Source organism: Euleptes europaea, chromosome 7, assembly GCF_029931775.1.
Source record: "Euleptes europaea isolate rEulEur1 chromosome 7, rEulEur1.hap1, whole genome shotgun sequence".
Classification (NCBI taxonomy): domain Eukaryota; kingdom Metazoa; phylum Chordata; class Lepidosauria; order Squamata; family Sphaerodactylidae; genus Euleptes; species Euleptes europaea.
The window spans coordinates 93,904,233-93,930,167 of NC_079318.1; the positions used below are offsets into that span (position 1 = coordinate 93,904,233).

The window sequence follows — 25,935 nt, forward strand, 5'->3', positions numbered from 1 at the left end:
GGAGGGTTTAAGAGGGGAGTGGACATATTCATGGAGGAAAGGGGTATTCATGGGTATTAGTTAAAATGGATGCTAATCATGATGCATACCTATTCTCTCTAGTATCAGAGGAGCAGGCCTATTATATTAGGTGCTGTGGAACACAGGCAGGATGGTGCTGCTGCAGTCGTCTTGTTTATGGGGCTTCCTAGAGGCACCTGGTTGGCCACTGTGTGAACAGACTGCTGGACTTGATGGGCCTTGGTCTGATCCAGCAGGGCCTTTCTTATGTCCTTATGAGGGTGCTCTTTTCCCGGAGGTTTTTAAGCAGAGGCTAGATGGCCATCTGTCAGCAATGCTGATTCTATGACCTTAGGCAAATGATGAGAGGGAGGGCATCTTGGCCATCTTCTGGGCATGGAATAGGGGTCACTGGGTGTGTGTGGGGGAGATAGTTGTGAGTTTCTTGCATTGTGCAGGGAGTTGGACTAGATGACCCTGGTGGTCCCTTCCAACTCTATGATTCTGTGAGGGCTATTTTAAATGTTGTTTTAATGTTTTTATTGGTTTAATTGAATATTTATATTCTTTGTAAGCCACTCTGAGCCCAGTGTCCACTAGGAAGAGCAGGGGTAGTAAGCTGAAATAACAAATAAATGAATAAATAAATAAATACAAGGCAGCTTTAGATGTTCGTGTTATTGGAGAGGGTTCAAGGACAGGGTGCCTGCTTTGCCTGCAGAAGTTCAATCCCTAGCCTCTGCAGATAAAGGACCTCCGGGAGGAGACACACGTGATGAAGATCATGGATCTCTTTCCATCTGCAAAAAGCAAGCTGTGCCACATGCACTGCCCCAGTTTGGATCGGGGACAAGTGAAACGGATCTGAAATGGAGAACCCAGTCGGGGACAGCCTTGCCAGCTGACGCCCCGTGAGGCAAGGAGGCCTTACAGGGCAAGGCGCCAACTGACCGGGTCCTGACGCGCTCACCTGCTATCTGCTTCATGAAGGTCATGCAGATGCCGTCGCTCCCGAGGACGCCGCTCCTCACCATCTCCCGCACCAGCCAAACGAACTAAAGGTGGGGAGACAACAGAAGAGGGGGCGGGGAGGAGGAAGAAAAAGAGTCGGTTTTGATATGCCGACTTTCTCTACCACTTAAGGAAGAATCAAACCGGCTTACAATCACCTTCCCTTCCCCTCCCCACAACAGACACCCTGTGAGATAGGTGGGGCTGAGAGAGTTCTAAGAGAACTGTGACTAGCCCAAGGTCACCCAGCTGGCTTCATATGTAGGAGTGGGGAAACCAACCCGGTTCACCAGATTAGCCTCCACTGCTCATGTGGAGGAGTGGGGAATCGAACCCAGTTCTCCAGATTAGAGTCCACCGCTCATGTGGAGGAGTGGAGAATCAAACCTGGTTCTCCAGATCAGACTCCACCACTCCAAACCACTGCTCTTAACCACTACACCACACTGGAAGGAGGGTGAGGACTCGGCAGGTTCAGATGGCTAACGCTGGCCTCCATGCCGGACGTTTCTCCCCACCCCCCGCTCTGCATTTTGTTTGAGCCACTGTTTCCACAGCGCACATCAGTCTTGCCGGTCACGTTCTCACCCCTGTTCACTTTAAGCCTCAACCCATCTTTCCTGTCTGGTAGGTAGCGAGCTGCTACCTTTGCCAACTTCATCTCTGACCCCACCCTTCCCTCCTGGCGGTTCCTCCTGGAGCTCTCCTTACCTGAATCCGAGCTGTGTCCTGCAGCTTCAGGTACTTGTCCATCACCATCTGGTTCATCTTGGCCAACAGGCCACCCAGCCCATCTCGGCTCACCAGCGTCAGATCCCGATAACACTGGGGTGGAGGAGAACACATGGGGGGGGAGCGTTAGGGAGGGGTGCAGGAACTGGCTGAATAGAGGGACACGACAGCGCAGTGCACAGATAGAAGCCAGCCGTTTCGGCCAAGAACCCTGCGTGCACAGCAACTGCGTCCACAGAAGGAGCCCAACACAGGCTTTGCAAACCAACAGGAACTGGAGTGAGATTCTGAACATGCGTATGCGTCAATTGCAACGGGTCCACAGTGTTTGTTTCCCTGCCGCCGCCACCTCTTCCCACCTCAAAGTCCTCAGGACTGGCCCACGCCTCTCCTGAGAAAAGCGCTACACCCGGCAGACGCAATGTGTTAGCAAAGACGTGTTAAAGACCAGAACAAAATTTGAGTCCAGCCACACCTTCGAGACCAACCAAACCGCCTTTGTGAGTCAAAGCTCACCTACATCTGGTACGTGTCAGGTTTTGGTGGTCTTTAAGCAAGGCTGTCAAAGATAGGTCATTTTGAAGGACATTGATTCTTTGGGTCCCCATGAGTCGGAAGCGACTTGACGGCACTTAACACACAACACAAGGTATTTATTGGATTTGAGGTTTGTTCTGTTACTACTGGCTCCCCTTACCTGGATGGCCCAGGAGAGCCGGAGCTCGTCAGATCTCGGAAGCTAAGCAGGGTCGGCCCTGGTTAGCCCTTGGACAGGATACTACCAAGAAGAAGAGCTGGTTTGAATACCCCAAGTTTCTCTACCTTTATGGAGTTTCAAACCGGCTTACAAGCGCCTTCCCTTCCTCTCCCTACAACAGACACCTTGTGAGGTAGGTGGGGCTGAGAGAGTTCGGGCAAAACTGCGACTGGCCCAAGGTCACCCAGCAGGCTTCATGTGGAGGAAATCCAGTTCTCCAGATTAGAGACTACCGCTCTTAACCACCACACCACGATGGCTCTCTTCAATTCAATTCAATACAATACCTTTATTGGCATATAAGAAAACAGTCAGAATCGCCTACAAGCAGTAAACATTAGATTTAAAAGTTTCCTCTTTAAAAGACAAGCTCCCGTATCCTTATTGCATGATGAAAAAATCCTGCAACCTTAGTGTCCGGGTTCTGGCTATTCAAGAAAAACAATAACTTGTGTTTATCAGACGACGCCTTCTTTCCTCTTAAAAGGGGAAAATAAGAATTTGATGCATCACCGTGGTGTGGTGGTCAAGAGCAGTGGTTTGGCTCTCAGACTCTTCCTCTGAGGTCACCGGGCTGGTCAGACACCTCCTCTTCTTTATTTTGTAATGTTTGCCCTGATGAAGTGTTCTGGGGAACTGTTATGTGTCACTGGGTTGGTCCTCATGAGAGCCAGCGTGGCGTAGTGGCTAAGAGCGGTGGACTCTGATCTGCAGAACTGGGTTTGATTCCCCCACTCCTCCACACGAAGCCAGCTGAGTGACCTTGGGCTAGTCACAGCTCTCTCAGCCCCACCAACCTCACAGGGTGTTTGTTGTGGGGAAGGGAAGGTGATCGTAAGCCGGTTTGATTCTCCCTTAAGTGACAGAGAAAGTCAGCATATAAAAAACAACTCTTCTTCTATTAAGTGGACAGTGTTCTTTAAAAAGCCAAGCCAGCCATATGCAGAGTTCAGGTTCGGCTCCAGAGAGTGACAGAGAGCTGCCCGGCAACTAATTACAGGCTCGGCAGGAACATGTGTTTTCTTTCTCAGTGTTAGAAGCCAGAGCTGTGAAGCTAGAGAAAGGGAAAGGAGGGACTGATGACTGCCGACTGCTCCATGAAGGGGAGGGGGGAGGGCGACTCGGGATCAGGAAGCAATTTGCTACGCAGGTTTCTGTATTAATGTTAATTTGCGCTGCTAAATGTCACGCCATTCCAGAGACGAGAGAGCTGCTCTCTGCGTTCTCCGCCGGAGAGTTAATGAGGCCCTGAAAGAGCCCTTTGATTAAACACTCAGGCCTCTGGGGTCCGTTTCGCGCACTGCCCCGGAGACCCTGCTCAACAGGAGGGGGCTCGGCTTGGCCTTTCAACGCTTTGCAAATGTTAAAAACGCGTTCTCGCCGAGGGGGTCAGGAGGGCCTGGCCCTGGCCCCAAACCTACCGCTATCGTGTGGAAGGCTGTGGCTTCTGAATGGGAATGTTGTGTTGAATTCTGCAGAATGGGAGCTGGCATGTTGTAGTGGTTTGGAGCGGTGGAATCTGATCTGGAGAACCTGGTTCGATTCCCCACTCCTCCACATGAGCAGCGGAGGCTAATCTGGAGAACTGGGTTTATTTCCCCACTCCTACACATGAGCGGTGGACTCTTATCTGGAGAACTGGGTTTCATTCCCCACTCTTCCACATAAACGGCGGAGGCCAATCTGGTGAACAGGGTTGGTTTCCCCACTCCTCCACATGAGCAGCGGAGGCTAATCTGGAGAACTGGGTTTATTTCCCCACTCCTACACATGAGCGGTGGACTCTTATCTGGAGAACTGGGTTTCATTCCCCACTCTTCCACATAAACGGCGGAGGCCAATCTGGTGAACAGGGTTGGTTTCCCCACTCCTCCACATGAAGCCTGCTGGGTGACCTTGGGCCAGTCACGGTTCTCTTCGAACTCTCTCAGGCCCGCCTACCCGACAAGGTGTCTGTTCTGGACAGAGGAGGGGAAGGAGAGACCAAGCTGGTATCTGTCAAAGGGAGCTTTGACTCCTGAAAGCTTATGTCCTGAAAATCTTGCTGGTCTTATGCGGGGTCATCTGCTGAAGCTGGAGGGTGAGAGATTCAAAACAGATAAAAGGAAGGATTTCTTCACACAACGCATAGTTAAATTGTGGAACTCCCTGCCCCAGGATGTGGTGGTGGCTGCCAACTTGGAAGGCTTGAAGAGGGGAGCGGACATGTCCATGGAGGAGAGGGCTATCCATAGCTACTGGTCAAAATGGATACTAGTCATGATGTAGACCTATTCTCTCTAGTATCAGAGGAGCATGCCTATTATATTAGGGGATGTGGAACACAGGCAGGATAAATGCTGCTGCAGTCGTCTTGTTTGTGGGCTTCCTAGAGGTGCCTGGTTGGCCACTGTGTGAACAGACTGCTGGACTTGATGGGCCTTGGTCTGATCCAGCAGGGCTTTTCTTATGTTCTTATGTTATCTAAGATGATGCTGGACTTGAATCTAGGGATTCTGTAGAAAGGGTCTCTTTATGGTGATCCCACAGGAGTCAATGGATGACGTTAGGCTCCGTGGGGTGGTGACGGACAAGAGAGAAAGGGGTGGGGGGAAAGGGTAGACAACTCAAACGGATTCGGTATTCTTGACAGCAACCCACTGCTTAACCCCCTCGCCGCCGTGACGCACTCTGCAAGCCTCTACCCTCACAGCCCCGTTTCATTAGCAGGAAAAGGAATGTGGCCTGACAGATGTGTCGTTCACATGAATAAATCAGAATCCCAAGAGGAGAGCCTCCAGGGCGCCAGCGCAATGGGAAGATGGCAAAGAGGCGATGCTTTGAACTCCAGGTGCGAGATAAAGGGGGGGGGGCAGAAAGAGGGGAAAAGTTCCCTCTCTGGTTCTGGAACAGACTTTTAATTAAAAGCGAGAGGCTGCCAGGCGGAGGAGGTGGCAGTTTCCAGAGTTTATACACACTCGCTCACGCTCACACACCAGCCGCTGTCACTTTCCTGGCCAAACACATCCCAGCGTTGTCTCTTTGCACAGCTGGATCGGGTTAGCACAGCTAATATTTCTGGACTTGAGGTAAAGGGGGGCACGTAGGGGGGCCGAGGGGAGGAGGCGGAAGAGCTGATTTGAGACTGCCTCCGCCGCTCATGTGGAAGAGTGGGGAATCAAACCCGGTTCTCCAGATCAGAGTCCACCACTCCAAACCCCCACTCTTAGCCACTACACCACGCTGGCTCTCCCACTGAGCCACAGCCCCTACTCAGACTGGCAGTGGCTCTTCAAGGTCTCATCTCTTTCACATCCCCTACCACCTGGTCCTTTTAACTGGAGATGCCAAGGACTGAGCCTGGGACCCTCTGCATGTCAAACAGACATGCCACCGAGCTACAGCATTTCTTAACACAAATCTCACCATACCCAATAAGAACTGCCCCCCACTTTCAACCTAAAAAGGCTATACACCTGCAAGTGGACGGTGACAAAATGTTCCAAAAACTGATTTGTGCCTGCAGACTCTGTACCCAAGCCCAAACACCCCTTTGACCCCACTGCCGGAACGGCACTCATCTCCACAGCCAACTTCATAAGAACATAAGAAAGGCCCTGCTGGATCAGACCAAGGTCCATCAAGCCCAGCAGTCTGTTCACACAGTGGCCAACCAGGTGCCTCTAAGAAGCCCACAAACAAGATGACTGCAGCAGCATTCTCCTGCCTTCGTTCTCCAGCACCTAAGACAATAGGCATCCTCCTCTGATCCTGGAGAGAATAAGTATGCATCATAACTAGTATCCATTTTAACAAGTAGCAATGAATACCCTTTTCCTCCATGAATATGTCCACTCCCCTATTAAAGCCTCCCAAGCCCTCTTAAAGACTTCCTCAAATGTCACCTGCTCACTGGACAGGATGACAGCCAGCAGGTCACATGTCAAGTGCCAACGCTTTAGGCTAGTCACAAGGGGAATGCTGCCCTGTGTGGAGTAAAGCAATGCCAGGCAAATAGAGCAAAGCACTACAGATACCAGGGCAGAGGCCTTTTGTATTGAGAGCTGGCTGAAAAATAGGAAACAGAGAGTAGGAATCAATGGTCAGTTCTCACAATGGAGGGATGTGAGCAGTGGGGTCCCTCAGGGATCTGTGTGGGGACCAGTGCTTTTCACCCTGTTCATCAATGACCTGGATTTGGGTTTGAACAACCAATTAGCCAAGTTTTCAGATGACACCAAATTATTTAGGGTGGTTAAAACAAAATCGGATTGTGAAGAGCTCCAAAAGGATCTCTACAAACTGCAAGAATGGGCATTAAAATGGCAAATGAGATTCAATGTGAGCAAGTGTAAAGTGATGCATATTGGGGCAAAATATCCCAACTTCACATATACACTGATGGGATCTGTGCTGGCAGCAACAGACCAAGAAAGGGATCTTGGCGATGAAGATGTTGACCCAGTGTGCAGCTGCTGTAAAAAAGGCAAATTCCATGCTGGCCATAATTAGACAAGGAATTGAGAATAAAACTGCTGATATCATACTGCCCTTGTACAAATCTATGGTGAGACCACACTTGGAATACTGTGTACAGTTCTGGTCACCACACCTAAAAAAGGATATTACCGAGCTTGAGAAGGTGCAGAAAAGAGCAACCAAAATGATTAGGGGTGGTGGTGGATAGCTCGATGAAGATGTTGACCCAGTGTGCAGCTGCTGTAAAAAAGGCTGGCCATAATTAGACGAGGAATTGAGAATAAAACTGCCCTATGAGGAGCGAGCGGTTAAAACGCTTAGGGCTGTTTAGATTGGAAAGAAGGCAGCTGAGGGGAGACATGATAGAGGTCTATAAAATTATTAATGGTTTGGAGAGAGTGGACAGGAAGATGTTTTTCTCCCTCTCCCATAATACTAGAACACGGGGTCATCTGTTGAAGCTGGAGGGTGAGAGATTCAAAACTGATAAAAGGAAGTATTTTTTCACACAACGCAGAGTTAAATTGTGGAACTCCCTGCCCCAGGATGTGGTGATGGCTGCCAACTTGGAAGACTTTAAGAGAGGAGTGGACATGTTCATGGAGGAAAGGGGTATTCATGGCTACTAGTTAAAATGGATACTAGTCATGATACATACCTATTCTCTCCAAGATCAGAGGAGCATGCCTGTTATCTTAGGTGCTGTGGAACACAGGCAGGATGGTGCTGCAGCAGTTGTCTTGTTTGGGGGATTCCTAGAGGCACCTGGTTGGCCACTGTGTGAACAGACTGCTGGACTTGATGGACCTTGGTCTGACCCAGCAGGACTTTTCTTATGTTCTTAAGAGGAGACGACTGAGAGGTGATATGATAACCATCTTCAAGTACTTGAAGGGCTGACATAGAGAGGGAGGGTGCCGGGTTGTTTTCTGTTGCCCCAGAAGGTTGGACCAGAACCAAAGGGGTTGAAATGAAATCAAAAGAGTTTCCGTCTAGACATTAGGAAGACTTTTCTAACAGTTAAGAGTGGTTCCTCAGTGGAACAGGCTTCCTCGGGAGGTGGTAAGCTCTCCTTCCCTGGAGGTTTTTAAGCAGAGGCTAGATGGCCATCTGTCAGCAATGTTGATTCTATGACCTTAGGCAGATCATGAGAGGGAGGGCATCTTGGCCATCTTCTAGGCATGGAGTAGGGGTTACTGGGGATGTTGAGGGGGGAGATAGTTTGGAATTTCCTGATTTGTGCAGGGGGTTGGACTAGATTACCTTGGAGGTCCCTTCCAACTCTATGATTCTATGAGGGCTATTTTAAATACAAAACTTCATTGTGTGTTGTGTGTGAAGTGCCGTCAAGTTGCTTCCGACTCATGGTGACCCTATGAATCAATGTCCTCCAAAACGTCCTATCCTTAACAGCCTTTCTCAGGTCTTGCAAACTGAGGGCCGTGCCTTCCTTTACAGAGTCCATCCATCTCTTGTTGGGCCTTCCTCTTTTCCTGCTGCCTTCAACTTCTCCTAGCATGATTGCCTTTTCCAGTGACTCTTGTCTTCTCATAATGTGACCAAAGTACGATAGTCTCAGTTTAGTCATTTTAGCTTCCAGGGTCAGTTCAGGCTTGATTTGATCTAGTACCCACTGATTTGTTTTTTTGGCAGTCCACGATATCCATAACACTCTCCTCCAACACCACATTTCAAAGGAATCTACTTTCTTCCTATCAGCTTTCTTCAATGTCCAGCTTTCACATCCATACATAGTAATGGGGGATACGATGGCATGAATTAACTTGACCTTGGTTGCCAGTGACACATCCTTACACTTCAGAATCTTTTCAAGCTCCCTTATGGCTGCCCTTTCCAGTCTCAATCTCCTTCTGAAACTTCATGAGATGGATGCATTTATTACCTGGGTTTGCTGCAACTGTTTCTGAACACCTGTCTGCACCAAAAACATGACTGTTTTTGGAATGACGTGAACTGAAGGTAAACCTGTCCTCCCCCAAGTAGCTGCACTGCCTTTGTTACCTATGAAAAAGACCTACAACCCCTCTCCATCAAATAAATAAATAAATAAATAAATAAATAAATAAATAAATAAATAAATTTTATTTGCGGCTAGTATGCCAGATAAATCCCCTCTCCATCACTGCATAACCAGAATCCCCCAAGATCTCCCCTTTTTCTGCAGTGCTTCACACATAAGAGGAAGAGTTGTTTTTTATATGCCGACTTTCTCTACCACTTAAGGGAGACTCAAACCAGCTTACAATCACCTTCTCTTCCCCTCCCCACAACAGCACCCTGTGAGGTAGGTGAGGCTGAGAGAGTTCTAAGAGAACTGTGACTAGCCCAAGGTCACCCATCTGGCTTCATGTGTGGGAGTGGGGAAACCAACCCGGTTCACCAGATTAGCCTCCGCCGCTCATGTGGGGGAGTGGGGAATCAAACCCGGTTCTCCAGATCAGAGTCAACCGCTCCAAACCACTGCTCCTTTGCACAGACGCATTCTTTTTCCAGAGGCCAAGGGAGGGATGCCGAGCGAGCGCCAAAAACGGCAAAGCGCGCCCCTTACCTTCTGAGCTTGGGCGGGCTCGGTGAGGATCACGGTGAAGAGCCCCAGAGAGATCTCCTCGTGCTGGGGGGTTCCTTTGCACACCTGGGGGGACCAAGAAGGCAAGGCAGTCAGTGGCAGGTCTAAGCTCGGGGGAGGGAGTACAGAGAAGTAGGGAGAACGGATGGCTGTAAGCATAGATGGCTTTAAGAGGGAATTAGGCAGATTCATGGAGGAGAGCGCTCCATCAGTGGCTACTAGACATGGTGACTAAAGGGAACCCAAAAAAGGAGTACTTAAGTACAAAGGAAGACACAGTGAAAGTGGAAAAATATTCAGTAAATGTTGGCTTATATATTCTTTGACATATTATTTTTATGTTGATACACTGTACAAATGGTAAGATGTTGGATGATGATGAAGAAGGAGTTGGTTTTTTATATGCCGACTTTTCTCTACCTTTTAAGGAGAATCAAACCGGCTTACAATCACCTTCCCTTCCCCTCCCCACAACAGACACCCTGTGAGGCAGGTGGGGCTAAGAGAGCTGTGACTAGCCCAAGGTCACCCAGCTGGCTTCATGTGGAGGAGGAGTGGGGAAACAAATCCAGTTCACCAGATGAGAGTCTGCCGCTCATGCAGAGGAGTGGGGGATCGAACCTGGTTCTCCAGATTAGAGTCCACCGCTCCAAACTGCCACTCTTAACCACTACACCACGCTAGATGGAATGTGGTTTTTCTGTTTGTGCATTCTTCATTACAATTTCTTTCTTTTCTTTTGGGTGGGTGTCAGTTGGATTTATTGAATATTTTTTCCACTTTACTAAAGGGAGCCTCCACATTCCGAGGCAGTCAACCTCTGAATCCCAGTGCTGGGAGGCAACATCAAGGGAAGGCCTTGGCCTCTATGTCCTGTTTGCTGGCCCTGAAGAGCAACTGGTTGGCCGCTGGGTGAAATGGGATGCTGGACTAGACGGACCACTGGTCTGACCCAGCAGGGCTCTTTGGATGTTGTTATGCCATGGTGAGTAAAGGGAGCCTCCACATTCAGAGGCAGTCAATCTCTGAATATCAGCGCTAGGAGTCAAAATCAGGGCCTTGGCCTCCAAAACCTTGTTGCTGGACCTCCAGAGGAACTGGTCAGCCACTGTGTGAAATGGGATGCTGCCCTAGATGGACCACTGGTCTGATCCAGCAGGGCTCTTATGTCCTTATGAAGGCCTCGGCCTCTTTGCCCTGTTGTTGGCACTCCAGAGTATCTGGTTGAGGCCATTGTGTGAGACAGGATGCTGGACTAGATGGACCATTGGGTCTGATCCAGAAGGGCTCTTCTGATGTTCTAATGAAGGCCCTGGCCTCTATATCCCTGTTGCTGGACCTCCAGAGAAACTGGTTGGCCACTGTGTGAGACGGAATGCTGGCCTAGATGGACCACTGGTCTGATCCAGCAGGGCTCTTCTGATGTTCTTTATGATTAGGTGAGCGCGGACTCCAAAGAGACGCTCGAACATTGACGCAAAATAGTGAAGACACAGACCTTTCAAGGTGAACTAAATTAAAGTCTGGCCGTGTATACAGAAATCCAGGTATTGAGGCATACAGGCATAGGCTTCTAATGAGCTTTAAAAACCCTTAAAGGAGACAAATCCAAGGATGGCGGAGGGGGGGTACCCCGCACTATGATAGTAGCTAACCGAGCTGCTTCCCCGGCACATTGATCGACACAAGTGGAGAAACACAAAGGTGTTTTTGTGTATGGCTGGCTGCATTCTCACAGGAGAGAGACTTGCGTTCTTCCTCCCACGCTGAGCGTGGTGGGAAAGAAGATACGAAGAAGAGCTGCCTCCTCCCCCTGGTGTCTCTGCCCACATCCTCTCAGGACAAAGGCCGGCCTCATCTTGGAGAAGGCTAAACTTTAGACCATCCAACAGCGGAGCTCGAGAGGCTGAGCTTTGACTCCTGGATTAAGGGTCTGTCTAGTCTTCACGGGCTGGGTGCATGCCGGAGATCCACCTCCAGCGGGGGAGCACTGTGTTGATTTAGAAGGGGATCAGTGGCAGGAGTGAAGAAACTCAGGGTCAAATCAAACACATAGAGGATATAGAGCAGTGATGGCGAACCTTTCAGAGACCGAGTGCTCAAACTGCAACCCAAAACCCACTTATTTATCGCCGAGTGCCAATGCGGCAATTTAACCTGAATACCACCCCCAGAGGGGGCCCAGAGGGAGAGGCTAGGGTTGCCAAGTTCCTCTTTGTCATGAGTGGGAGGTTTTTGGGGTGGCGCCTGAGAAGGGCGGGGTTTGGGGAAGGACTTCAGTGCCATAGAGTCCAATTGCCAAAGTGGCAATTTTTTCCAGGGGAACTGATCTCTATTGGTTGGAGATCACTTGTAATAGCAGGAGATCTCCAGCTAGTACCTGGAGATTGGGAACTAGTTCCTTAGTGTTTTCTCTCTACATATCAAGACAAATGGAAAGGTGTTTGGAGGATGGCTTGTGGGCACTTCAAAGGTGGAAAAGGACTGCACGCCCCTCCGCCCGCACCGACCCAGAGGGCGCCGGAGAAGCCTCTGGAGGGAAAGAAGGAAGGAAGGAAAGAAGGAAGAAAGGGAAGGGAGGGGGAAAGGGAAGAAAGGGAGGGAGAGAAAGAAAAAGAGAAAGGGAGAAAGAAATGGAGCGAGGGAGAGAAAGAAAAATAGGGAAAGAAAAGGACGGAGGGAGACGGAGAAAGAAAGAGGCCACTCAAGTATGGGAAGTTTTGCCTTGGATTTGCCACTCTCCAGATGCACATTTTCCCCCATCCGGGGCAGGGCAGAGCCGGAATGGCCAGCGGCTTGGAGGAACCATGCGTGCCGGCAGAGAGGGCTACGCGTGCCGGAAGTGGCACCCGTGCCATAGGTTCGCCAACACGGATATAGAGGATGGTTCCGAGTTGTTTTCTGTTGCTCCAGAAGGTCGGACCAGAACCAACAGGTCGAAATTAAATCAAAAGAGTTTCTGTCTAGACAATAGGAAGAATTTTCTAACAGTTAGAGTGGTTCCTCAGTGGAACAGGCTTCCTCGGGAGGTGGTGAGCTTGCGTTCCCTGGAGGTTTTTAAGCAGAGGCTAGATGGTCATCTGTCAGCAATGCTGATTCTATTACCTTAGGCCAGGGGTCTCAAAACTGCGGCTCCAGAGCCGCATGCGGCTCTTTGGCCCGTTGAGTGCGGCTCTCCGAACTTGGTTCAGAGCCCCTGCTCTTGCGCCGGCTTGCGCCGGCAGCCTGGCTGCGGAGCCGGCGCGCCTGAGACAGAGTGGGCGAGCGGCCGCGCTGTCTCTCCCCCCCCCCCCCGCCATGGAGAATGGCCGGGTCCCCCTTTCCCTTGCCCTCAATGGTTGGGTGGCTAAAGCCTCCCCTCCCCTCTAGCCGCATGATTGCTGGGTGGGCAGCTCGGCGGTTCCTGGCCTCCCCGCCTATCAGCTGTTGGGTGGGGCGGGCTTCCTTTGGTAGACCTGGCCTCCGGCTGAGTCCCATTGGGAGGCCATGTCTACCCACTGGCTTTCTTGGTGGTAGACCTGGACTCCGAAGAGGGAAAAAAGTCCCCCTTCAGAGGCCAGGTCTACCAATTGGCTTCTAAGGGCCTCCGGAGGCCAGGTCTACTGCCAAGAAAGCCAATGGGTAGACCTGACCTCCCAATGGGACTCAGCCGGAGGCCAGGTCTACCAATAGGCTTTTATGGCGGTAGACCAGGCCTCCAGACGAGGACCGGACGGGGAGGGGGAAATGGCAGGGACTTACAATTTAATTTTTATCAATAAATAAGATCACTATTAAGTATGATATCAAGTTTTTTTCAGTGTACCTTTAGTTTAATTAAGACTTAAAACTTTAATTAAAGTTTATTAAGTTAAAAAACAGTGTACCTACCTATATAGTTTATGTTTAAGAAATTTGGCTCTCAAAAGAAATCTCAATCGTTGTACTGTTGATATTTGGCTCTTTTGACTAATGAGTTTCCCGACCCCTGCCTTAGGCAGATCACGAAAGGGAGGGCACCTTGGCCATCTTCTGGGCATGGAGTAGGGGTCACTGGGGGTGTTGGGGGGGAGATAGTTTGGAATTTCCTGCATTGTGCAGGGGGTTGGACTAGATGACCCTGGTGGTCCCTTCCAACTCTATAATTCTAAATTCCCTCTTCTCCTTGGGCCTGGCCACAGTAGACAAGTGTAGGGATTTCTTTCTCAGGACACTAGAGAAGGCTTTTCAAACTCTCGGAGGAATTACTCTCTGGATTGATTTGTCTGTTCAGGAACCCTCCCTAGGTATCTCTCCTGGGTTTTGCAGAGAGCATTTTCAGGGTATTAAGCAGAGGCTAGATGGCCATCTGACAGCAACGCTAATTCTGTGAACTCAGGAAGATCATGAGAGGGAGGGCAGGAAGGGAAGAGCCAGTGCTCGGATCTCGTGGCCCTTTCTTGCATGCCCAGGGTGATGCCAGTCACCACTTTGGGGTCAGTAAGGAATTTTCCTCCAGGCCAGATTGGCCAGGGATTCAGGAGGGTATGGATCAGGGGTCACTGGAGGTGTGTGTGTGGGGGGGGGGGAGCGAGGTAGCTGTGAATTTCCTGCATTGTGCAGGGGGTCAGACTAATCTAAAGCAAAGCTTCTTAAACTGTGGGCCGTGACCCCATATGGAGTCACATAACTGAATGTGGGAAATTTGGCAACAGTAAAAGATTATATGTATACCAAAGAATTGTTTTAAAATAAATTTCTTTATGAGTCATTATCAGTAAATGTTTGATGTGTGTACCTATTTTATATACCAGGGGTCGAGTAAAAAATTCTCGGGTGAAAAGGGGTCACGAGTGGGAAAAGTTTAAGAAGCCCTGGACTAGATGACCCTGGTGGTCCCTTTCACCTCTATGATTCTATATCCCAGGATAGCCTAAACCAGAGGACTTCAACCCCTTCCAGATGCAGGACCCCACCTTTAATTTAGGCAGCCTACTTGACCGAAAAAGTTCTGAGCTCAATGTTGCAAGCAGGAGTTACTCACGTAAGCGTTCAGGGCGTCATTGGCTTCCCTCTCCGAGACGCCGCCTGTCAGAGCCGTCACGATGCCCATGCATCTCTCGAGCCTCTGAAACGGAGAAAGCAAAACCGTGAAGTCACTGAGCAGAGCGAAGGCGGACGGCCCACAGCCAGGCAGACCGAGCGGACCTAGCGTTTCTAGCCCCTGGTGAGGACGGGCATGAACTGAACACATCCCCCCAAGCACTCGCTACTCTGGCAAGAGGTAGACAGGCTTAATGGCATCAGGCAGGAAAACGTTCCTAAAGTTCCAGAGGCCAAGCCACCCTGGGGTGGATCCGACCCAGCGTTTCCACAGGCGTGAGGACTTCTGCCCGTGGAATGTGACTTTCACAGACCCCGCCTCCAAAGCAGCCCGAAACGTGGCGTTTGGGGTAGCTGCAGGGGGAGGGAGACGCAAAAGTCATGCGGAACAGGCAGATGTTCTCACAGTCCGCAAAAATGCTGTCACCCTGCAAATGGGTAAGATTGGTAGCTGCCCGTTTTTTTTTTATTAATTTTTTATTATTTCAAACATCATACACATAACAACAATACAGAAAGCACTCCATATTCGTGTGTGTGGCTACTTATCTAAAAAAAAAAATCTAAAGCAAGATCATAATAAAACTACATTCTATAACACTGTACCCCCAAAAAACAAAATTGATCATATCACACTTCACAATTAATGCTAGAATTAATTCAACTGCTATAAATTCTAGCCAGAGATTAATTATATATGTACATTACTTTTCAACCAGAAGAAAATATCGCATCCTTACTTTGATAATAAATTGCAATTTATAAACTACTTAATATCTTGATATAAAAACTGCTCACTGTAGACTTATTTCACAATCACTGGTTAGACACATAATCATAATACAATTTCCAACTCTCTCGGAATTCTTCCATTGGTCTTTTGTTGACAATGTTCATCAATTTGGCCATCACGGCCATAGCTGCCCATTCGTGCACATTTTCAGTGGCGGCTCTCACCTTGTGGAATGGCTCCCACCCTTCTGACATTCCACAAAATGTGCCAAAAAAAAAAAACCCACAAAAAAAACCCCACAAAAAAAGACATCAGGGGAAGGCTTCTGTGCCCTATTTGTTGGCCCTCCAGAGGAACTGGTTGGCCATGGGTGAAACAGGATGGTGGACTATGTGGACTGCTGGTCTGATCCAGCAGGGCTCTTCTGATGCTCGGCATCTATGCCTTGGTATTGGCCCTCTGTGTGAGACAGGATGCTGGACTAAATGGACTACCGGTCTGATCCAGCAGTGCTCTTTTTACAAAGGCCTTGTCCTCTATATCCCTGTTGTTGGACCTCCAGAAGAACTGGTTGGCCGCTGTGTGAGATGGGATTCTGGCCTAGATGGACCACTGGTCTGATCCAGCAGGGCTCTTCTGATGTTCTTATAAAGGCCTCTGCCTCTATGTTTGACCTCCAGAAGAACTGGTTAGCCACTGCACGAGATGGCTCACTGGTATAATCCAGCAGGGGTCTTCTTATGTTCTTATGAAGGCCTCAGCCTCTATGCCCTGATGTTGGACCTCCAGAGGAACTGGTTGGCCACTGTGTGAGACAGGATGCTGGCCTAGATGGACCACTGGTCTGATCCAGCAGGGCTCTTCTGATGTTCCTATGAAGGCCTTGGCCTCTATGCCGATGTTGGACCTCCAGAGGAACTGGTTGGCCACTGTGTGAAAAGGGGTGCTGGACTAGATGGACCACTGGTCTGATCCAGAAGGCTCTTCTGATGTTCTTATGAAGGCCTCAGCCTCTATGCCCTGATGTTGGACCTCCAGAGGAACTGGTTGGCCACTGTGTGAGACGGAACGCTGGACTAGATGGAGCACTGTTCTTAAGACCCTCTCTTCTACCGATGGAGAAAACATCTCCATCACAAGCTTCCCAACCCGTTTAACCCAAACAACAACCCAGTGAGGTAGGTTAGGCTTAATCCATATGACAGCCTCGTGAAGTAGGCTAGGTGGAGAGTGGGTGAAATGTGTGCTTGCATTCAGAATGGTTTTGTGAATGTGTGTGGGGGGGTGGAGTGGGGGAGGGGAGTGTTACGTACAGTTCTGTTTGGTATTGGTGAGGTTCAGGAGCAGGTTGTCCATGACATATTAAATAATGCAAGATTCCATAGCAGGATTCACATTACAGCAAACTATACACAGTGGTATACACCACAGCAAATAGTTTTGTTTGTATTTTAAGTAAAAAAATAAAGTAAAAAAATAATATCATTAATTGGCTTTTACTGTGCCTTCTATAAAGTCTGTATCTCCGGCACCTGGCATTAAATTTTATGGTACACATGGCCCAGCCCAACCAAGTGACATTTATGTCATATCCAGCCCTCGTAAGAGGAAGAAGAAGAGTTGGTTTTTATATGCTGACTTTCTCTACCATTTAAGGAAGAATCAAACCGGCTTACAATCGAGGTAGGCGATGCTGAAAGAGCTCTAACAGAGCTGTAACTTGCCCAAGGTCACCCAGCTGGTTTCATGTGTAGGAGCGGGGAAACCAACCCGGTTCACCAGAGTCAGCAATGCTGATTCTATGACAGTAGGCAGATCATGAGAGGAAGGGCATCGTGGCCATCTTCTGGGCATGGAGTAGGTGTCACTGGGGGGTTGGGGGGGGGAGGTAGCTGTGAATTTCCTGCATTGTGCAGGAGGTTGAACTAGATGACCCTGGTGGTCCCTTCCAACTCTATGATTCTATTCTAGATTAGCGTACACCGCTCTTAACCACTACACCATGCTAACAAATTAGTTCGATACCTCTACGGAAAGAGAGACCTACTTGGTGAAGGGTCTGCTTCCCAGAACTGTCACCTCGTGGAAGAGTTTCCGTAAGCTTCTCACAAGGGGATAGTGGTGGTGGAAAATGCCATCAAGTCGCAGCCAACCTCTGGCAAACCCCGTAGGGTTTTCAAGGCAAAAGACGAATAGAGGCAGTGTGCCATTGCCTGCACCCGTGTAGCAAACCTGGTATTCCTTGGGGGTCTCCCATCTGAGTAGTAACCACGGTCAACCCTACTTAAATTCTGAGATCTGACGAAATTGGGCCAGCCAGGGCCTAAGGAAGCGAGACTGAGCCTTCATGTTTACTCAGCAGGACCTGGGTTGACCCCACTTGTGAGACATATTTGCCAGTTCTGAAAAATCATAGGGGGGAAATCAAGCAATTGGGCGAGACGCAAGGCCACAGGGCCCTAAGTAAGAACGGGGCTCCACACGCTGAAAGCCACCAGTGAGCAGAGAAAGGGCGGTTGGGATGTAGCTCTCTTTCCGCCCCAAATTTCCTTTTTATCCCTATCAATCATCCTCTCTGAGCCAAGAAGAAACGGGTTACGCAACCTGACTCACTTCAAGCAGGAGCCAGACAATCCACAAGGGCCTACTTTGGAATTGGGGCCGATGCCAACGCCTCCCCTTCCCAGACAAGGAAGGTTTTATGCCAGAGGAGGGTGGCATGTTGACTCCCCCGCCCCAGCATCTCTCAGGCCCCTCCTTGTCAAATGCACACCCTAGAGTTAAAAGGCAAAGGAGCCCAATCTTCTGGGCATAGAGTAGGGGGGTCACCGGGGGGGGGAGGGTGACAAGGCAATTGTGAATTTCCTACATTGTGCAAGGGGTTGGACTAGATGACGCTGGTGGTTCTTTAAGAACATAAGAAAGGACATGCTGGATCAGACCAAGGTCCATATGGTCCAGCAGTCTGTTCACACTGTGGCCAACCAGGGGCCTCTGGGAAGCCCACAAGCAAGAAAAGGCAGCAGCATTATCCTGCCTGTGCTCCACGGCACCTAATATAACAGGCATGCTCCTCTGATCCTGGAGAGGATAGGCAACATGACTAGTATCCATTTTGATTAGTAGCCGTGGATAGCCATGAACGCGTCTGCTCCCTTCTTAAAGCCTTCCAAGTGGGCAGCCATCGCCACATCCTGGGGCAGGGAGTTCCAGCATCTAACATCCCAACTCTATGATACTATGCTGGACAAGATGGGCTGAGCATCAGGGTGATTCTTAACATTTTGGGAAACCACACAGGTGAGGCTCTTTTTTCAAGCTGAATGAAAATACTGGGGCGGGGGGGGGGTGTTGAGGGGGAATGATGTCAAGAAGAAGAGGAGCAGAACAGAATCTGTGTGCATATGAACCTGTTACACTCTGCCTTTCAAGGTTTGCTCGTTCTGGTACCTCCCAGGAGGGTGAGAACAGCTGCTGCCCGTTTTTAAAACTTTTTCCCCCCCCCGCTGTGGCTCTAACTGTGTGGATCTTGAAGGTCCTGGAACATTTCTTCCCTGTCTGCTTTGAGAAACGGCAGCAAGCCAGTACCTGTTAAGAGGGCTTTGGGTTAGTAGCAGCCGGATTCGGCTTTGGGGATGATTTTTGCCTACTGATGATACAAAGCAGGGGTGTCGAACTCAATTGTTACGAGGGCCGGATATGACATAAATGTCACTTGGCCAGGCCGGGCCATGCCTCGCCAGCCCAGGTCGAGACTAGGGGGGTTGCTGCCTCGAATGGCTCTCGGGCCAGATAAGAGCTCTCAAGGGTCCGTATCTGGCCAGCGGGCCTTATGTCCGACACCCGTGGTATAGAGCCTGTATTCAAATCTGGTTTTGTTGCTCTTAAGACTGAATGTTTCCCCTCCAGCATGAAAAAAATATGATTAAAAGAATACATACCAATGAAATAAAAGTTATTGTTTATATAGCATCTTATGACCGCTATCGAGCTTTCTCCTTGCAAACGTAGGAATTGTGGCCATTTTATAACCATGCTCAAACCTTTGAACCGAGCTGCAGTTCCCGGCTGGAGGCAAGCCGCCCTTTCAAAGCAGTGGCTGGCTTGAGGCAAGTTGATTCTACTTTGGAAGAGGGGGCAGGAAGGCTAGCCGTATGCCAGCAGGTAGGCGACTCCCCCTGCTTGCGTCCGGTGTTGGTGGTAGGGATGCCAGCCTCCAGGTGGTGGCTGGAGATCTCCCGCTATTACAACTGATCTCCAGGCGACAGAGATCGGTTTGCCTGGAGAAAATGGCCGCTTTGGAAGGTAGACTCTATGGCAGGGGTGTCGAACGCATAGAATCATAGAGTTGGAAGGGACCACCAGGGCCATCTAGTCCAACCCCCTGGACAATGCAAGAAATTAACAACTTTCTCCTCCCCCCACACCCCCAGTGACCTATTCCATGCCCAAAAGATAGCCAAGATACCTTCCCTCTCATGATCTGCCTAAGGTCATAGAATCAGCATTGCTGACAGATGGCCATCTAGCCTCTGCTTAAAAACCTCCAGGGAAGGAGAGCTCACCACCTCCCGAGGAAGCCTGTTCCACTGAGGAACAGCTCTGACTGTTAGAAAGTTCTTCCTAAAGTCTAAACTCATCTGTTATGAGGGCCGGATATGACATAACTCACTTGGTCGGGCCATGCCATGCCTTGCCAGCCCAGATTGGGACTTGGGAGGAGGGGCGGCTGCCTCGGCTGCCTCGCGGGCCAGATCCGGCCCCCGGGCCATAAGTTTGACACTCCTGCTCTATGGCATTGTACCCCATTGAAGCCCCTCCCCCAAACCCTGCCCTCCCCAGGCTCCACCCCTAGAATCCCCAGGTATTTCCCACTTCGGAGCGGGCAGCCCTAGGTGGCAGAGAGCTCCTAGTCTGCAACTCTCTTGTTTCCTGTCCCCAGAGGAACAGCCTAGAGGAGATAAACAAGTGCTTTGGCTGAATTACTCTGGACTTGCTCCATTTAATCAGCAGCTCTTGAAGGAGTGCTTTTAATCAAAACGGCCCTCAGCCGTACTGGAGGAGAGGCGAGTTTTGCTGACGGAAGACGTTTGTCTCCCATCCCGGGGAAGGCAGCCAGCGGCCTGCGCCCAACCAGTTTTCTTTTAGTCATCCCTGGGTAGCTTCCATCATCATGGCTTGTGTTTATGAGTTAGCAGTGGTCGACCACGTGTCACGCTTGTTGTTTCTCTCTCCGCACTTTCGCAAGCTGGGAAGGCTCTGGGCACGGTGCGAACATCTGCTCCTGCTGCTTATTTCCAGCCGGGAGTGGTTTTACTGAACATCACCTAACCTTTAACAGGCAGAGAAGCCTTCTCGCTCGGGAAGCGCCGGCCCCGGCTCCCTCTCCGCTTAACAGAGTCGCATCGAGACAACTTTCTCGATTAGCCGCGGCCTGGAACTCTGGATGGCACAGCCGGCAACGTGAGAATATAAGAACGTAAGAAAAGCCATGCTGGATCAGAGCAAGGCCCATCAAGTCCAGCAGTCTGTTCACACAGGGGCCAACCAGGGGCCTCTAGGAATCCCACAAAAAAGACGGCTGCAGCAGCATCCTCCTGCCTGTGTTCCACAGCCCCTAATATAACAGGCATGCTCCTCTGATCTTGGAGAGAATCGGTATGCATCGTGACTAGCATCCATTTTGACTAGTACCCATGGATAGCCCTCTCCTCCATGAACACGTCCACTCCGCTCATAAAGCCTTCCAAGTTGGCAGCCATCACCACATCCTGGGGCAGGGAGTTCCACCATTTAACTCTGCGTTGTGTGAAGAAATACTTCCTTTTATCTGTTCTGAATCTCTCCCCCTCCAGCTTCGGCAGATGAACCCGCATTCTGGTTTTATGAGAGAGGGAGAAAACCTTCTCCCTGTCCACTCTCTCCATGCCATGCATAATTGTATACACCTCTATCACGTCTCCCTTAAAAACCTTCTTTCCAAGCTAAATGGCCCTAAGGGTTTTAACCGCTCCTCACAGGGCAGTTGCTCTAGCCCCCTGATCATTTTGGTCGCTCTTTTCTGCACCTTCTCAAGCTCTGCAATATCTTTTTAAGTGAGCAAGCGTCTAACAATGGAAACAGGCTTTTTCTGAATGAAAACAGCAGGCACACTCCACTTTTTGCACCCAAAAAGGTCTGTGCAAGAATTACGCACTCACAGAGGAAGCTGCCTCTGCTTCTTTGTGAGTCACTGAGCGGAGTAGGCTTCCTAGCTGCTGTTCGCTTACCACCTTCTAGTGACTCATACAGAGACTGGTTGGGTGGCTGTTTCCGCTGCAGAGGGAGCGAGCGAGTTACCCAACCCAAAGCAGACATGCAGCAAAATTATCTGCCTGAAAGGACTCCAGGACAGAACAGCGACTCAAGCAGAGATGCAGCAGGAGCTTCTCTGTGCAAGTGGATTCTTGGAACACACAGACACTGATAATCGTTCAATTAATTAACTGTTTCATGAGAAGTTCTCTCACAGTGCATAGTTTACTTTTTTTCTTTTACGCACCCTTGGCCAACAGGTACGTGTGAATAAACACTGCCGTCCTAAGCAGAGAGCAAGTGTGGTGTAGAGGTTAAGAGCAGCGGATTCTCATCTGGAGAACCGGGTTCGATTCCCCACTCCTCCACATGAGCGGCAGAATCTAACCTGGCAACCCAGGTTGGTTTCCCCGCTCCGCCACATGAAGCCAGCTGGGTGACCTTGGGCCAGTCACAGTTCTCTCTGAACTCTCTCAGCCCCACCTACCTCACAAGGTGTCTGTTGTGGGGAGGGGAAGGGAAGTCGATTGTTAAGCCGCTTTGAGACTCCTTAAAGGTACAGAAAAGCCAAGTATAAAAACCAACTCTTCTTCTTCTAGCAACAACAATTTTTTTTAAAAGGCCCAAGGCCTTATTTGCAAAACCATGCTATCAATTAATGCAACTTCATGCGCCCTCTGCGTTTGAAGCTCAACTCTGACCCCACAAACCTGGCTCATACTGAAGCGACCTTCCAGGACTTCCCTAAAGGCATCACCCAGGCGTGGTTCCTGTCGCCCCAGCTATTTGGGTTAAAGCCAAAGAGCTTCAGAGCTGAACTGACAACCCCAGATATAAGACGTGAGGCTCCACCCCTGATGTCAGGGACATCGGAATGGGGGGGGGGAGGATAAAAAGCTTAAAGAGGCAGGCAAAGGTCAGCATCCCTTTCAGACAAGCGGTTTCATCCTTGTTAATTCATCGCCGGCTTGACCTCTCTCTCCTTTTTGAAAACTCAGTGAAATGCCGACGTTGCATCTCTGCAGTGTGGGGCCCGATTGTGCGGAACGGTAGAGTGTGTGAAGGGAGGGGGTATACACCGCGGGCTGCAGTGCACTTCTGCGTGTACATACCAAGGGAGACACTGCCCCTCTATGTGCCGCCAAGAGGGCCGGGCCACCCAGCATCAAAGATGGAAGGAAGGTTTCTTCCTTACCCTAGCAGAGGTCTCTCACAGAAGCCCTGTCCTTCTTTCCAGTGAACACACATCAAGCTGCCTCATCCTGAATCAGACCATTAGCCCATCATAAGAACATAAGAAAGGCCCTGCTGGATCAGACCCAGGTCCATCAAGCCCAGCAGTCTGTTCACACGGTGGCCAACCAGGTGCCTCTAGGAAGCCCGCAGACAAGACGACTGCAGCAGCATCACCCTGCCTGTGTTCCAAAGCACCCAATATCATAGGCCTGCTCCTCTGATTCCTGGAGAGAATAAGGATGCATCATGATTAGTAATCATTTTGACTAGTAGCCATGGATAGCCCTCTCCTCCATGAACACGTCCACTCCCCTCTTCAAGCCTTCCAAGTTGGCAGCCATCACCACATCCTGGGGCAGGGAGTTCCATCATTTAACTATGTGTTGTGTGAAGAAATACCTCCTTTTATCTGTTTGGAGTCTCTCACCCTCCAGCTTCAGCAGATGACCCCCGCGTTCTGGTATTATGAGAGAGGGAGAAAAGCTTCTCCCTGTCCACTCTTTCCATACCATGCATAATTTTATAGATCTCTATCATGTCTGTCTGTCTGTATGTATATACCAAGAGAGATGCTGCCCCTCTTTGCCAGCGAGAGGCCAGGCCACCTAGCATCTAAGATGGAAGGCAAGTTTCTTTCTCACCCTACCAGATGTCTCTCACAACAGCCCTGTACTTCTTTCCAGTGAACACACATGAAGCTGCCTCATCCTCAATCAGACCATTAATCCATCAAGGTCACTTCGTCTACTCAGACTGGCAGCAGCTCTCCAGGGTCTCAGGCTGAGGTCTTTCACACCACCTACTACCCTGGTCCTTCTAGCTGGAGATGCCAGGGATTGAACCTGGGACCTCCTGCGTGCCAAGCAGGTGCTCTACCACTGAGCCATGGCCAATACGTGGATTGCACCCCCTGTCATACATGGGCAGGACATTTTCTGTGGTGGCATCATCTCTGCAACACCTTTCCACGAGGGGACCACCAGAACTCCTTGTTGTTGGCCTTCTGGCCCCAAGCAAAGGCCTTTTGGTTCCATTCTGCTTTTGGCTCAAGGTTTTTGCGTGTGCGTGCTTTGGTTCTGGAGTTAGGTCTCGGAGGCTTTGGACATTGAGGCTACGATTACTTCCTGCCAACCTCACTCTTGCTCTCAAGTGGACTGTTTTTTATCTGCCAGTTTAAAAAAAAAATAAGCCTCTCCTCTTGATTAATTCATTTCATTGCTGTGTTTTTATATTTTCAATTTTGATGCGAGTCATTCCTAACAACCGCAAGTGGGAACGTGGCAGGGCATAAGTATTTTATATAAACAGATTTCACGGAAGAGGACAATGGGGGACCATCATGCTGGGGGTGGGCATTAAATCTGAGCCAAGCCTTCTCTACTTAACGAAGGCCCCCCCCCAAAGAAAGAGTTTAAGAAGTAAAAGATTTGTCATCTGCTCGCATGCCTTGGGAAGAGAGAAAAGAGGAAGAGGAAGAAGAGGAGGAGGAGGAAGAAGAAGAAGGAGGAGGAAGAAGGGGGGAAAGAAGAAAATAGAGGAGGAAGAGGAGGAGGAGGAGGAAGAGGAGGAACAGTTGGTTTTTACATGCCGACTTTCTCTACCACTTAAGGAACAATCAAACTGACTTACAATCACCTTCCCTCCCCCTCCCCACAACAGGCACCCTGTGAGGAAGGTGGGGCTGAGAGAACTGTGACTAGCCCAAGGTCACCCGGTTGGCTTCATGTGGAGGAGTGGGGAAATAAATCCGGTTCACCAGATTATCCTCCACAGCTCATGGGGAGGAATGGGGAGTCAAACCCGGTTCCCCAAATCAGAGTCCACCGCTCCAAACGACCGCTCTTAACCACGCTGGGTAGATGGGATCTTCAGACCACCTCCGGCCCCCGACATTTCCCACAAATCTCGCTGCTGCTAGATGGGCCTAATCAAAACCTCTCTGACGTTGCTAAGCTATGATAGCATAAGAGGGAGAGAACAGAGTGTTCCCCGCTGCCTCCCAGACCCCGAGGAGCGGCCTTAACTGGGCTTTCTCCCCACCCTCCAAGGAGATCTTCACAAAGCTGAACGAAAGCTTTCGTTCTTTTGAAAGAGAACACAAAACCCTCACCTAGGGACCTTTGGGATGGCGCCACGGTCTGGTGTTTCATTGACGAGAAGCAGCGAGAAACTCTGTGCTGTGCTTCCCAGCCCTGGCGCACAAAGGCCCATTAATGTATCTGACAGTGCGTCATGCACACTAGCTGCACGAACACGGGGCTGTGAAGAGACCAAAGGGTGGTTTGCACGGCTACTCCCTCCCCCCACAGAAGAAGAGGAGTTGATTTATTTTTGCCAACTTTCTCTACCTTCCCTGCCCCTCCCCACAACAGACACCCTGTGGGCTAGGTGGGGCTGAGAGAGTGTGACTGGCCGAAGGTCACCCAGCTGGCTTCATGTGTACGAGTGGGGAAACAAACCCAGTTCACCAGATAAGCCTCCGCCACTCATGTGGAGGAGTGGGGAATCAAACTCGGTTCTCCAGATCAGAGTCCACCGCTCCAAACCACCGCTCTTAACCACTACACCATGCTTGTACACAGTACAAGCAACAGCTTTTGTGAGGGGCGCTTAAAACAGCTGTCGCCCTCCCCAAGTCTGTAACGCACAGAACGCGGACACCCGGGCACCAATCCCACTTCCTACCTTGGCCAAATCGCCAATGGTGAGGAGCAGGCAATGCACGATGCACTTCCAAATCAATCTAGCTTGGAAGATGGGCTCCTCTCTCGATACGGTTGATCTGGTCACCTGGATCCATGCCACAGTAACATCAAGCCTAGACTACTGTAATACCCTTTGACACTGGACTCCCCGCAAAATCAACATGGAGACTGAGGGGTCTGGAGACCAAGTCCTGTGAGGAAAGGATGATGGAGCTGGGTATGCTTAGCCTGAAGAGGAGAAGACGGAGAGGTGATATGATAACCATCTTCAAGTACTTGAAGGGCTGTCATATAGAGGAGGGTGCCGAGTTGTTTTCTGTGGCCCCAGAAGGTCGTACCAGAACCAACCGTTTGAAATTGG

General features: G+C 50.0%; 1 protein-coding gene across 1 annotated transcript in view; it reads right to left on the bottom strand.

The window, feature by feature from the left end:
* Positions 1 to 25,935, bottom strand: part of INTS3 (integrator complex subunit 3) — a 104,306-nt gene that overhangs the window by 65,650 nt on the left and 12,721 nt on the right. Inside the window, exons 2-5 of the mRNA XM_056853904.1 lie at positions 14,548 to 14,631; positions 9,528 to 9,611; positions 1,723 to 1,836; positions 971 to 1,055 (exon numbers count right to left, since the gene is read on the bottom strand). Of these exons, the coding sequence (XP_056709882.1) occupies positions 971 to 1,055; positions 1,723 to 1,836; positions 9,528 to 9,611; positions 14,548 to 14,631 (367 nt within the window). The remainder of the gene's footprint in view (positions 1 to 970; positions 1,056 to 1,722; positions 1,837 to 9,527; positions 9,612 to 14,547; positions 14,632 to 25,935) is intronic.